Source organism: Callionymus lyra, chromosome 3 (genome assembly GCF_982586985.1).
Source record: "Callionymus lyra chromosome 3, fCalLyr1.hap1.1, whole genome shotgun sequence".
Taxonomy (NCBI): domain Eukaryota; kingdom Metazoa; phylum Chordata; class Actinopteri; order Syngnathiformes; family Callionymidae; genus Callionymus; species Callionymus lyra.
In genome coordinates, this window is record NC_141820.1 from 5908839 (window position 1) to 5923782 (window position 14944).

The 14944-nt window shown below is 42.4% G+C and overlaps 2 protein-coding genes across 3 annotated transcripts in view; both read left to right on the forward strand.

Annotated features, from left to right (window-relative positions):
• The window catches only part of LOC148083109 (NACHT, LRR and PYD domains-containing protein 3-like), a 238050-nt gene that overhangs the window by 121840 nt on the left and 101266 nt on the right, over positions 1–14944 (forward strand). The gene's annotated exons all lie outside the window — the stretch shown is intronic.
• LOC148083114 (NLR family CARD domain-containing protein 3-like) lies at positions 659–9388 on the forward strand. Its single transcript, XM_087785601.1, has 9 exons — positions 659–739; positions 2390–2468; positions 2543–2668; positions 3267–3488; positions 5278–5421; positions 6629–6707; positions 6965–7184; positions 7573–9085; positions 9157–9388. Exons 1-9 carry the CDS (start codon positions 703–705, stop codon positions 9371–9373), a joined length of 2637 nt encoding a protein of 878 aa, XP_087641727.1. The 5' UTR covers positions 659–702; the 3' UTR covers positions 9374–9388.

A 14944-nucleotide genomic window follows, 5' to 3' on the forward strand; every position in this document is an offset into this window, starting at 1 on the left:
TCGTCGATCGATACGGTGATTGACCTCTAAGCTTGGCTCACCAAACTTTGAAAGGGGCCTGAGTAGCACTTATTCCTGAGCCGTTACAACTACGGGATTAACGTCCAACCACCGTCATAAACACGAACAAGATGGCCGACTACCAACTCAGTCAACGTATAATGGTTATATACTACCACCCGGTGGCCAAGAGTATTCCACAAACACAACGAAGAGTTTGTGGTGAAAAGATCACATGTCAATGATGCTTCAGAAGTGCTGATGTGTTTGTCCATCACTGTCATGGAAGCTTCTGTCAAGTGTGCGAAGCTGAAGACACCTGGAGGACATGTGCAGCATTTGGATTGTTTGGATGAAAAGGACAAAACTAGATACAACTGGATAATAAACAAATGGAAGAGATAAAGCTGTGTTTGTGACAGGTGTGTCAGCGACAGGTGTGTCAGCGACAGGTGTGGCAGCGACAGGTGAACAAGACTGCATTCCTTCTTCTAGATCAAGATTGTGACTGAACTTGTCAAACGTCTTTATCCTTGTGGCACATGTTTTGTTGTTGAACTATGTTATAAAAGTGTGAGTCAACAACACACTATGTTGCACTGATGTCTCTGACAGACACACCTCCTCACTGACGGTTCATCAGTGTTTCCCTGAGTCTGGATCAGAAGCAGCTGAGCTCACCTGGAAGTTTCACCTACAAACATGGACACAAGTCTTCAGAGCAGAGAGCTGCTCACAGGTCAGTGACTTTCTTCATGTTGTCATGTTCCCCAGTGAGAGTGTGAATGCATGAGTCAAGAGTGAGTTTGTGAGGTGAATAAATGAATCAAGAGTAAGGAGAATAAATGAATCAAGAGTGAGGTGAATACATTAATCAAGAGTGAGGTGAATAAATGGATCAAGAGAGATGTTAATAAATGAATCAAGACTGAGGTAAATAAATGAATCAAGAGTGAGGTGAATACATGAATCAAGACTGAGATGAATCAAGAGTGAGGTGAATACATTAATCAAGAGTGAGGTGAATCAAGAATGAATCAAGAGTGAGGTGAATACCTTGATCAAGAGTGAGATGAATAAATGAATCAAAAGTGAGTTTGTGAGGTTAATAAATGAATCAAGACTGGGGTAAATACATGAATCAAGAGTGAGATGAATAAAGAGTGAGGTGAATAAATGAATCAAGAGTGGGTGGATAAATGAATCAAGAGTGAGGTGAATAGATGAATCATGAGTGAGGTGAATACATGAATCAAGACTGAGGTGAATAAACGATTCAGGAGTGAGGTAAATAAATGAATAAAGATTGAGTTTGTGAGGTGAATAAATTAATTAGGAGTCAGGTGAATATATTAATCAAGACTGAGGTGAATAAATGAATCAAGAGTGAGGTGAATATACAAATCAAGAGTTGGGTGGATAAATGAATCAAGAGTGAGGTGGATAAATGAATCAAGACTGAGGTGAATACATGAATCAAGACTGAGGTGAATGAATGAATCAATAGTGTGGCCGGAGAGGAATAATTGAATCAAGAGTGTGGTCGTGAGGTGAATAAATGAATGAAGAGTGTGGTTGTGAAGTGAATAAATGAATGAAGAGTGTGGTCGTGAGGAGAATAAATGAATGAAGATTGTGGTGAATAAATGAATCAAGAGTGTGCTCCTGAGGTGAATAAATGAATCAAGAGTGTGGTTGTGAAGTGAATAAATGAATGAAGATTGTGGTGAATAAATGAATCAAGAGTGTGGTCGTGAGGTGAATAAATGAATGAAGAGTTTCTTCGTGAGGTGAATAAATTAATCAAGGGTGTGGTCGTAAGGTGAATGAATGAATCAAGAGTGTGGTTGTGAGGTGAATAAATGAATGAAGATTGTGGTGAATAAATGAATCAAGAGTGTGGTCGTGAGGTGAATAAATGAATGAAGAGTGTGGTCGTGAGGTGAATGAATGAATCAAGAGTGTGGTTGGGAGGTGAATGAATGAATCTTTATTGTGAAAATGTTTGAACAAGTAACACAAACATTTTTTCATATTTGCAACAAACTCTTTTTTTCAAAGCAGAATCAAACAGGAAGTTGAATTCAAATGTAACCAGTAATTCTTCATGATGGCTCCTCATAGCTCCTGATACTACATCACTTCCTGTTCATGATGATGAAGCTGATTGATCAACATGACTCCTCAGAGTTTAGACACAACCATCTATGTGGTCACACCTCCTTCTTCCTCATGTAGAATGTTGACATCACATGTGAGAGACAGTCTTCTGTCCACGTCTTCTTTCATCTCTCATGACTTTGTTCTGCTGCTGCTTCAACGTGATGGACCCAAGTTGACTTGTTGACCAGAACCATTAGATCCATGATGCTGTTGTGTTTGTGTGCAGGTGTGGACACAGAGGAGGAAGATCCTCCCTCTAAAAAACTTCTGGGTGAAGACCATGACAGTCAGACCAGAGCTCAGAGGTGAGAAGATCACTTCTCCTGTCAGACCTTCAAATACTGGAATCATTTTCTCCCTTCAACTTGTGTGTGTTCAGATCAAAGCTACGTACATCTGCTGGACCTGGACCTGGACCTGGACCTGCTCCCAGCTGTGTGTCTCTGAAGAGTGACAGATCTATGGGAAGAAATATTGACTTCAAAGGTGAACAGAAGCATCAGAGGTGAGAGACAACAGGAGCAACATGAGAACATCTAGTAGTTATTTAAATATGCAGAGAAAACTATACAGTATATCTTTACACATGAGAGGAAGAAGGTAAGAGAGACAGAGAGACAGAGAGGGAGAGAATTAATTGCAGTGTTTGCAGTATTGCAATTAAATATTTGTTTTACATTGCATGTGATTAAGGTGAGGTATTGTCTCGTGATTTTTTGCAGTGTTCAGTGTTTTTTATTTTTCGGCCTGGCTGAAAATAGTGCAATATAAATATAAATAGAACAAATAAATTACGTTTTAAATAGTGCATTGATGGAAGTTATATTGCATTCAGCAGTCTGATGGCCGGAGGGAAGAAGCTGTTGCTAAATCTTTCTGTTACGCAGAGGATACTGCGGAACCTTCTGCCAGATGCCAGGAGAGAGAACAGTCCATAGAGGGGGTGGTTGGGGTCAGACAGAATCCTGTAGGCTCTGTTCAGGCAGCGAGATTTTGCAACGTCCTGGATGGGGGGGAGTGGTGTCTCGATGATCTTCTCCGCTCACTGGCTCACAGAAACAAAAGGGCAACACAAGGAAAACTTGCTATTTGTATGTGTTCAGATCAAAGCTACATACATCTGCTGAACCTGGACCTGGACCTGGACCTGGACCTGGACCTGGACCTGGACCTGGACCTGGACCTGGACCTGGACCTGGACCTGGACCTGGACCTGGACCTGGACCTGGACCTGGACCTGGACCTGCTCCCAGCTGTGTGTCTCTGAAGAGTGACGGGTCTATGAGAAGAATAATTGACTTCAAAGGTGAACAGAAGCATCAGAGGTGAGAGACAACAGGAGCAACATGAGAACATCTAGTAGTTATTTAAATATGCAGAGAAAACTATACAGTATATCTTTACACATGAGAGGAAGAAGGAAAGAGAGACAGAGAGGGAGAGAATTAAAGCAGTGTTTGCAGTATTGCACTTAAATATTTGTTTTACATTCACCACAGAACATTGCATGTGATTAAGGTGAGGAAGTGTCTCGTGATTTTTTGCAGTGTTCAGTGTTTTTTATTTTTCCACCTGGCTGTTGTCGGGAGAAAACTGTTAAAGCATCCAGGCCTGTTAGAACACTATCAACGACACTTGACAGCACTTTTTTGAAAATTGATTACTGTTGTTTTGTGGTAAAATGAGTGTTTTCTCTAGACATTTACGTCGGTATCTGCTCCAAAGATGCGTCGTCAGTGACGTAGCTTCAGTTTAGCTTCATCTACGTCACTAAGATGGCGGTTGTTAAGGGTGTGTAGCGATCCTGCTCTACCTAGTAGAATGCAGGACCCCGAATTCGCCAATTTACTTATAATAGACAAAGGCACACAAAACCCCACAATCAATTTAAACTAAAGATGTGACTTGATAAAGCAGTGCAAACTCAAAATAGTCACCAGTTTGTCCATCAGTATTCAAAATAAACGTTGCAGGCCTGAATCGTCGCTCGGGCGCGTTGAGTCCAAAAACGATGAGGCCGCTTCGCTTCGCAAAGCCAGTAAATAAAAAGGTACCTGAGCATCTGGTGGATCGACGCGGGTTCCTAGTCGAGGGGACTTGGAGGTGGTTGGTTAGCTTATCCAGCTAACCGGCTTCAGGTGGTGTTGGCGATCCTGTCAGCTGTGAGACGTCAACAAGTTGTTACGCGAGTTGCGCAACGCCGCCAAACTCTTTAACTCTGCTCTGGACGCTTGGTCTCGACTGTCTGACAGAACAATCACCAATGCTTGATTCTGTTGTTCACACCCTTGGATCGCCGTTGTCCTCCATAAAAAAACTTGCTGTGTCACGCTGTAAAACGTTGTTTAAAAAGTCCCAGTCTCAGCTGACAGTCATGCCATCACCGAAAATAAATATTCAATGATAAGTAAAAGGGTTCATCATTTGAATATAATACATTTAAATCAAGCACAACACAAAGCACATCACTCAGTGTAAACAGTGGGTTACAGGTGGAATCGATCCACACTCAATTTTCCGGCCATTTGAGTGCACAGTTGAGTGCTCATTGCGCACTACATTTTTGCACACTGCTAATTGGGACATCCGTACAATAACGTGTAACAACAATCGCACTGGGATCGTACATTAAAAGCACATATAACTCACTTACCACGTATGATGCGCGCAACCGCTCACGGACAAGTGACACGTGTGGACCACTTACTTTCACCTTGTGCAACCGTGCGAGTGACATGCGTTCGTTGATGAATCTCCCCTCTATTCCAAAAGAAATAAGAAAAAAAAGGAATAACACATCTTAGTTTTAACACTTTTGAATAATAATAATAATAATAATAATAATCAACTTAAATACTGGCTCACAGAAACAAAAGGGCAACACAAGGAAAAGGCACTCATGGGCAAGTAGGCCGAGCAAAAATCTCATAATTTTGCAACAATGAGTTAGGTTTTTAAAGTTAGGTTTTTAAAACATCCAAACAAAACAACCAAAGTTACGGTACTTGGAGCTCACCTTTTCTGTTAGAGGCTAAATCTGATCAGTGGAGGTCGTAACGCATCACACCTTCAAATACTGGAAACATTTTCTTACTGCTACTTGTGTGTGTTCAGATCAAAGCTACGTACATCTGCTGGACCTGGACCTGGACCTGGACCTGGACCTGGACCTGGACCTGCTCCCAGCTGTGTGTCTCTGAAGAGTGACAGATCTATGGGAAGAGCAATTGACTTCAAAGGTGAACAGAAGCATCAGAGGTGAGAGACAACAGGAGCAACACGAGAACATCTAGTAGTTATTTAAATATGCAGAGAAAACTATACAGTATATCTATACACATGAGAGGAAGAAGAAAATAATAATAATAATAAATCTTATTTAAAACCACCTCTCAGGAGACTCAAGGTCGCTGCACAATAAAATCACAAATACAATAAAATCACACAATACAGGTGGTTTTGAGCTGAGCTGTAAAGAGGGAGAGAGAGTTCCAGTGTGGGGGTGGAAGTGACGAGTTGGGTTTGCATGGAAGGTAGAGCTGGGTGTCATCATCGAAGCAGTGGAAACTGCTGGTGAAAGAGAGACAGAAAGGGAGAGAATTAATGGCAGTGTTTGCAGTATTTCAATTGAATGTTTATTTTACATTCACCACAGAATATTGCATGTGCAGCTGCTGTGGGACAGACAGGTGCTGTTGGACTCATGAAGAAATCCACAACTTGATGTCAAATACAGTGAATTCATTTCACTGGATCATTCCATCTGTTGTTGAAGAAGTTTGTATCATGTGACGACCAACAGTCTCTTCAGTTGTTGAGTCAAGAAGAAGAATTCTAAATAGTGCAACTACTTTTCTTCTCCTCCACCTGAAGTCTTGTGAAACTTGACACACAACAAACGTGATGAAATATTCATCAAAAGTCAAGTTTGATTTGAGTGTTTTTCTTGTGATGCAACCTTCACGTGGATCATATGAGCGCCTCAGATGAAGGTCACTGATAAGAGAAAATACTTCAAGTGATTTAAGAGTCACTGATTCAATGATTGAGGGAATGTTTGAGTCGTCAAAGACTGTTAGTTGATCCTCAACAATCATTCTTTCACTCACAGCTGTGTGTGTTTCTATCAGCAGTTAGTGACTCTTGGTGACTTCAACTGAAGATGTTCATGAGTCAATGCAGCTCAAAACTTCTCTTTTATTGAGCTTCACGAACTGCTCGTCAAAAGTGCTGCAGACAGTCGTGGAGGAAAGTCGACTCACAAGAGAAGAAGCAACAAACTGCAGCCATGAGAATGAAATCACGACTGAAGTGTGAGACAAACTTGTGTTTCACCTGGTTTTCCATGAATGTGGAAGATTCTATCTTAGGTGGTCTGCACATGGAAGAGTCAGAGTCTTGCTCAGATCATTGGTGTCCTTGTAGAAGTAGACAGAACTTATTGACGGCCTGATGTTCTTCACAGAGAGGATCAGCAGGTCTCGGATGTTCTCAGTCTCCAGTGTGTCCAGCAGCATCAGACAGATGTGGACTCCACACTTCAGGTACGTTCAAGTCTTCAGCCTCACCTGCTGACTACAACAGCTGCTAACTCACCAGTCAGCTGCTTCTGCTGCTTCATGAAGCTCTGATCCTGGACAACTCCACCTGTCAGCTTCATACATGAAGTAGAAGGTCTGGTGTGGCTGAGACTCTTGTTTTCTCGATTTGAATGTGACTCAGACTCTCTGGTCCTGAGACTGAGACATACCTCTGGTGACCTCTGTAGGTCACATGATCAAGTCACATGTTTGTGTTTCAGCTGCTGGAGGAGAAGGTCATGACCCTGGTGAAGGAGGAACTGAAGAGAGTGAAGAAGTTTCTCAGACCAGGTGAGCAGAAACACCTGGAGGATGAGGAAGAGGAGGAGTTGAAGTGTGAAGAGGAGCAGATGAGGAGCAACAGAGAAGATTTCCTGAAGATCATCCTGAACCTCCTGAGGAGCATGAAGCAGGAGGAGCTTGCTGGTCTTCTGTGGGGAAGTAAGAGGATTTGAACCTTCAACCTGCTGAAAATGAAGTCTTGAATCTATTAGAACATTTGAGATTGAAATTCCTGCATCTGCTGAGAAGATTGATCTTCAGCTTTTAGAATCTTGTGACTCATGTGACTTCTCTTCTTCAGGAAGTCGTGTAGAAAAGATTCAACGACGGCTGAAGAGGAGCCTGAAGAAGAAGTTCCACAGTGTGTCTGAGGGGGTCGCTAAAGCAGGAAACTCTGCTCCTCTGAATCAGATCTACACGGAGCTCTACATCACTGAGGGGGGCACAGACCAGGTCAACCAGGAGCACGAGGTCCGACAGATCGAAGCAGCCACCAGGAACCACACCAGACCAGAAACCACCATCAGACAAGAAGACCTCTTTAAAGCCTCACCTGAGAGAGACCCACCAATCAGGAGCCTGCTGACGAAGGGCGTGGCTGGCATTGGGAAGACCCTCCTGACACAGAAGGTCACTCTGGACTGGACTGAAGGCAAAGCTCACCAGAACTTCCACTTCATGTTTCCTTTCACCTTCAGAGAGCTGAACCTGCTGAAAGAGAAGAAGTTGAGTTTGGTGGAACTTGTTCATCTTTTCTTTCCTGAAACCAAAGATCTCAGCAGTTTTGAAGGACTCGAGGTTCTGTTCATCCTTGACGGTCTGGACGAGTGTCGACTCCCTCTGGACTTCCTCAACAGTCGGGTCTTGACAGCAGCTACAGAGTCCACCTCAGTAGACGTCCTCCTGACAAACCTCATCAGAGGGAATCTTCTTCCCTCAGCTCGTCTCTGGATGACCACACGACCTGCAGCAGCCAATCAGATCCCTCCTGAGTGTGTGGACATGGTGACAGAGGTCAGAGGGTTCACTGACCTCCAGAAGGAGGAGTACTTCAGGAAGAGGTCCAGTGATGAGGAGCAGACCAGCACCATCATCTCTCACATCAAGACCTCCCGAAGCCTCCACATCATGTGTCACATCCCGATCTTCTGCTGGATCACTGCCACAGTTCTGGAGGACATGTTGAAGAGCGGAGACACAGGACAGCTGCCCAACACCCTGACTAAGATGTTCATCTACTTCCTGCTGGTTCTGTCCAAAGTCAAGAAGATGAAGTACCATGGAGCAGCTTGGACAGACACAGTTTGGGATCCTGAGAGCAGCAAGATGATGGAGTCTCTGGGAAAACTGGCTTTTGAGCACCTGAAGAAAGGAAACTTGGTCTTCTATGAATCAGACCTGACAGAGAGTGACATCGACATCACAGCTGCTTCACTTCACTCAGGAGTGTTCACTCAGATCTTCAGAGAGGAGAGAGGACTGTACCAGGACCAGATGTTCTGCTTCATCCACCTGAGTCTTCAGGAGTTTCTGGCTGCTCTTCATGTTCACCAGAAGTTCTTCAACTCTGAAGTCAACCTGCAGTCAAGAATCGTTGACATAGAAAAGTTCTACCAGAAAGAAATCAATGATGCTGTAGAAAGTCCAAATGGACATCTGGACTTGTTCCTGCGCTTCCTTCTGGGTCTTTCTCTGCAGACCAGCCAGAGTCTCCTGACAGGTTTATTGAAACAAACAGGAAGAAGCTCTTGGACCAATCAGGACACAGCAAAGCTCATCAAGAAGAAGATCAGTGAGAATGTGTCTCCAGAGAGAATCATCAACCTGTTCCACTGTCTGAATGAAGTGAAGGACACTTCTCTGGTGGAGGAGGTCCAACAGCAGCTGAGATCAGGACGTCTCTCCACAGATCAACTGTCTCCTGCTCAATGGTCCACCCTGGCCTTCATCTTACTGTCCTCAGAGGAACATCTGGACGAGTTTGACCTGAAGAAATACTCTGCTTCAGAGGAGGTTCTTGAGAGGCTTCTGCCGATGGTTCAAGCTTCACATAAAGTTCTGTAAGTGGATCATTGGAACATCTCTGAAGATATAAACATCAACGTTTGATTTCCTGTTTCATTTTTTTCAGGCTGAGAGACTGTGGACTGACAGAGAGAAGTTGTTCACTTCTGTCCTCAGTCCTCAGCTCTCCGTCCTCTAGTCTGACTCAACTGGACCTGAGTTACAACTGGAACCTGCATGATCCAGGAGTGGAGCTGCTGTCTGCTGGACTGAAGAGTCCACACTGTCACCTGGAGACTCTCAGGTCAGAACATCATTTCTACAGCTTCAGAGCTGAAATGTGAAAGTCAGAGGTGAGACTCCAGAGAGTTTTGTCAAGTCGAGTCTACAGTAAATAATCAATCAATTTTACGTCATAAATAACTGTTTAGAGTCAACTTGAGTCATAATTCACTAGCATGAATCAACTCTTGAGTCACAAATCACAAGTTCAAGTCGACTCTTGAGTCGCAAGTAACTAGTAGGATTTGACTCTCGAGTCACACATCACTATTCCAGGTCAAGTGTCGAGTCACTAATAACTTGTCTGAGTCGACTCTCTAGTCAGAAATAACTCATTGGGGGCAAGTTTCGAATTACAAATCACCAGTCCGAGTCAAGTCTTGAGTCAGAGAACACGAGTCTGAGTCAAGTTTATAGTTACAAGTCCGATTCAAGTGTCGAGTCACAAGTTAAAGTTAATTCTCATATCAAGTCACAAATTCCTAGTCCCAGTGAACACTGAAGAGACAAATAACTAGTCCGAGTCAAGTCTCAAGTAACAGATCCAGAATCTGAGTCGACTCTCAAGCCCCAAATCACAAGGACGACTCAGGTTTGAGTCACAAATCACTAGTTTAGGTCAAGTCTTAAGTCACAAATCACTAGTCCTAGTCGACACTTGAGTCACAAATAACTAGTATGACTCGAGTCACTATGAATAAGTCCCAGTTGACTCGAGTCACAAATAACGAGTCTCAGTCACGAGTCATAGGTGTGACTCGAGTCTCCATCTCTGCCAAAAGTATTGTCTTGAAACATGGAAGGAGATTATTTCCAAATATCAATGAAAAGGTGAGTAAACTCTTGATTTGACCCTCGCAGGCCTCCATATTCAAACCTGGAAATACAGAGAAAACATTTGAAACCTGGAGATTTAAAGAAACGACACATGTTTGAACAATGATGGAGGGAAACTTTGAAGACTTTGATGAATGAAAACATAATTAGAAGTAGAAAATAACAAGTTTATAGAAAGAAAACTTTATAGAAATCTTCAATTGAGACATTTTCATGAATCACAAATAAAAGGTGTCACCAGATGAAAACAAGTTGATCGATGTATTGATTGATAAACAACCTTCAAAAATAATCTACAAACATCTTTGTTTTTCTCATGACTTTTATTCATTTATTTCTATTGTGACTTTAGTTTTTCTTCTTCTCTTGTGTTTGTTTCTGGTATAAAAACAACATCAATCCTCTCACAACAGTCTCTGTGTATCATGTGACACTTTTATAAATAATGAAACAAAGTCAGGAAAGTGTTGAACTGATGAAAACATCATTATTTCATGTGTTTGATCAAGTTGATCCTGATTGATAGAAAAGTCTTCAAATATTCACACAATCATGTGATGATCTTATGAATGTAAAGAGTTCAGTGTTTCCTCAAATCAAGTCTTTCAAGTCAAAATAGAGAAAAAGTCACTTGTTGACGTTTCCGTCTCTTTCACAGGCTGAGATGCTGTGGACTGACAGAGAGAAGTTGTTCACTTCTGTCCTCAGTCCTCAGCTCTCCGTCCTCTAGTCTGACTCAACTGGACCTGAGTCACAACGACCTGAAGGATCCAGGAGTGGAGCTGCTGTCTGCTGGACTGAAGAGTCCACACTGTCACCTGGAGACTCTCAGGTCAGAACATCATTTCTACAGCTTCAGAGCTGAAATGTGAAAGTCAGAGGTGAGACTCCAGAGAGTCAAAGTTTTGTCTTCAGTTTGTTCTTCAATGAAGCAGCTGATTCTAAGTGACATCAGTCTTCAGCAGGTTCTGACACTTGAACTTTGTTTATTTTGACTTCTGCTGGGGTCGTGCTGTTCAGTATGTTGACACATATTTACTGATCTCAAATACATTCAAAGACATTTGAGTGACACTTGTGATGTTCTAACTTGTTCTGTTTCTAGATTTCAATGCAGGGTAATGTTCATGGTGATGTGAGCATGTGTGATAAACACATCAGGAACTGTATGAAAACTGAAACATGTTCTTCTTCATCACAAGTCATATCATCATCACAATATTGAACAGTGTCATCACACATCCTGCTCTTATCTCTTCATTTCTACTCATCTTTGTCACCATTCTTGATTTCTCTCTTCCTTTCTCTTGTTGTTTTGTTCGTCACACATCACTAGTCCGAGTCAAGTGTCGAGTCACACATCACTAGTCCGAGTCAAGTGTCGAGTCACACATCACTAGTCCGAGTCAAGTGTCGAGTCACACATCACTAGTCCGAGTCAAGTGTCGAGTCACACATCACTAGTCCGAGTCAAGTGTCGAGTCACACATCACTAGTCCGAGTCAAGTGTCGAGTCACACATCACTAGTCCGAGTCAAGTGTCGAGTCACACATCACTAGTCCGAGTCAAGTGTCGAGTCACACATCACTAGTCCGAGTCAAGTGTCGAGTCACACATCACTAGTCCGAGTCAAGTGTCGAGTCACACATCACTAGTCCGAGTCAAGTCTCGAGTCATAAATCACTAGTCCGAGTCAAGTCTCGAGTCATAAATCACTAGTCCGAGTCAAGTCTCGAGTCATAAATCACTAGTACGAGTCAAAACTCGAGTCATAAATCATTAGTCCGAGTCAAGTCTCGAGTCATAAATCACTAGTCCGAGTCAAGTCTCGAGTCATAAATCACTAGTCCGACTCAAGTGTCGAGTCACACATCACTAGTACGAGTCAAAACTCGAGTCATAAATCATTAGTCCGAGTCAAGTCTCGAGTCATAAATCACTAGTCCGAGTCAAGTCTCGAGTCATAAATCACTAGTCCGACTCAAGTTTCGAGTCATAAATCTCTAGTCCGAGTCAAGTCTCGAGTCATAAATCACTAGTTCGAGTCAAGTCTCGAGTCATAAATCACTAGTCCGACTCAAGTTTCGAGTCATAAATCTCTAGTCCGAGTCAAGTCTCGAGTCATAAATCACTAGTTCGAGTCAAGTCTCGAGTCATAAATCACTAGTCCCAGTCAAGTCTCGAGTCATAAATCACTAGTCAGAGTCAAGACTCGAGTCATAAATCACTAGTCCCAGTCAAGTCTCGAGTCATAAATCACTAGTCAGAGTCAAGTCTCAAGTCATAAATCATTAGTCCGACTCAAGTTTCGAGTCATAAATCTCTAGTCCGAGTCAAGTCTCGAGTCATAAATCACTAGTCCGAGTCAAGTCTCGAGTCATAAATCTCTAGTCCGAGTCAAGTCTCGAGTCATAAATCACTAGTCCGAGTCAAGTCTCGAGTCATAAATCACTAGTCCGAGTCAAGTCTCGAGTCATAAATCACTAGTCAGAGTCAAGACTCGAGTCATAAATCATTAGTCCGAGTCAAGTCTCGAGTCATAAATCATTAGTCCGAGTCAAGTCTCGAGTCATTAATCACTAGTCAGAGTCAAGACTCGAGTCATAAATCATTAGTCCGAGTTAAGTTTCAAGTCATAAATCACTAGTCCGAGTCAAGTCTCGAGTCATAAATCACTAGTCCGAGTCAAGTCTCGAGTCATAAATCACTAGTTCGAGTCAAGTTTCGAGTCATAAATCTCTAGTCCGAGTCAAGTCTCGAGTCATAAATCACTAGTTCGAGTCAAGTCTCGAGTCATAAATCACTAGTCCGAGTTAAGTTTCAAGTCATAAATCACTAGTCCGAGTCAAGTCTCGAGTCATAAATCACTAGTCTGTGTCAAGTCTCGAGTCATAAATCACTAGTCCGACTCAAGTTTCGATTCATAAATCTCTAGTCCGAGTCAAGTCTCGAGTCATAAATCACTAGTTCGAGTCAAGTCTCGAGTCATAAATCACTAGTCCGAGTCAAGTCTCGAGTCATAAATCACTAGTCCGACTCAAGTTTCGAGTCATAAATCTCTAGTCCGAGTCAAGTCTCGAGTCATAAATCACTAGTTCGAGTCAAGTCTCGAGTCATAAATCACTAGTCCGAGTCAAGTCTCGAGTCATAAATCACTAGTCCGACTCAAGTTTCGAGTCATAAATCTCTAGTCCGAGTCAAGTCTCGAGTCATAAATCACTAGTTCGAGTCAAGTCTCGAGTCATAAATCACTAGTCCGAGTCAAGTCTCGAGTCATAAATCACTAGTCAGAGTCAAGACTCGAGTCATAAATCACTAGTCCCAGTCAAGTCTCGAGTCATAAATCACTAGTCAGAGTCAAGTCTCAAGTCATAAATCATTAGTCCGACTCAAGTTTCGAGTCATAAATCTCTAGTCCGAGTCAAGTCTCGAGTCATAAATCACTAGTCCGAGTCAAGTCTCGAGTCATAAATCTCTAGTCCGAGTCAAGTCTCGAGTCATAAATCACTAGTCCGAGTCAAGTCTCGAGTCATAAATCACTAGTCCGAGTCAAGTCTCGAGTCATAAATCACTAGTCAGAGTCAAGACTCGAGTCATAAATCATTAGTCCGAGTCAAGTCTCGAGTCATAAATCATTAGTCCGAGTCAAGTCTCGAGTCATAAATCACTAGTCAGAGTCAAGACTCGAGTCATAAATCATTAGTCAGAGTCAAGTCTCGAGTCATAAATCCCTAGTCCAAGTCAAGTCTCGAGTCATAAATTACTAGTCAGAGTCAAGTCTCGAGTCATAAATCACTAGTCAGAGTCAAGTCTCGAGTCATAAATCATTAGTCCGACTCAAGTTTCGAGTCATAAATCTCTAGTCCGAGTCAAGTCTCGAGTCATAAATCACTAGTCCGAGTCAAGTCTCGAGTCATAAATCATTAGTCCGACTCAAGTTTCGAGTCAAAAATCTCTAGTCCGAGTCAAGTCTCGAGTCATAAATCACTAGTCAGAGTCAAGTCTCGAGTCATAAATCATTAGTCCGACTCAAGTTTCGAGTCATAAATCTCTAGTCCGAGTCAAGTCTCGAGTCATAAATCACTATTCCGAGTCAAGTCTCGAGTCATAAATCACTAGTCCGAGTCAAGTCTCTAGTCATAAATCACTAGTCAGAGTCAAGACTCGAGTCATAAATCATTAGTCCGAGTCAAGTCTCGAGTCATAAATCACTAGTCCGAGTCAAGTCTCGAGTCATAAATCACTAGTCCGAGTCAAGTCTCCAGTCATAAATCACTAGTCCGAGTCAAGTCTCGAGTCATAAATCTCTAGTCCGAGTCAAGTCTCGAGTCATAAATAACTAATTTGAGTCAAGTCTCGAGTCATAAATCACTAATTTGAGTCAAGTCTCGAGTCATAAATCACTAGTCCGAGTCAAGTCTCGAGTCATAAATCACTAATTTGAGTCAAGTCTCGAGTCATAAATCACTAATTTGAGTCAAGTCTCGAGTCATAAATCACTAATTTGAGTCAAGTCTCGAGTCATAAATCACTAATTTGAGTCAAGTCTCGAGTCATAAATCACTAGTCTGAGTCAAGTCTCGAGTCATAAATCACTAATTTGAGTCAAGTCTCGAGTCATAAATCACTAATTTGAGTCAAGTCTCGAGTCATAAATCATTAGTCCGAGTCAAGTCTCGAGTCATAAATCACTAGTCCGAGTCAAGTCTCGAGTCATAAATCACTAGTCCGAGTCAAGTCTCGAGTCATACATCACTAGTCAGAGTCAAGACTCGAGTCATAAATCATTAGTCCG

Bases quoted from the DNA above. Each gene is read 5' to 3' on its own strand.
- LOC148083114 (XM_087785601.1), top strand. From the start codon at position 703: ATGGACACAAGTCTTCAGAGCAGAGAGCTGCTCACAG. The intron at 740-2,389 runs GTCAGTGACTTT...GTTTGTGTGCAG, and splicing joins GAGCAGAGAGCTGCTCACAG to GTGTGGACACAGAGGAGGAA. The intron at 2,669-3,266 runs GTGAGAGACAAC...GTATGTGTTCAG, and splicing joins GGTGAACAGAAGCATCAGAG to ATCAAAGCTACATACATCTG.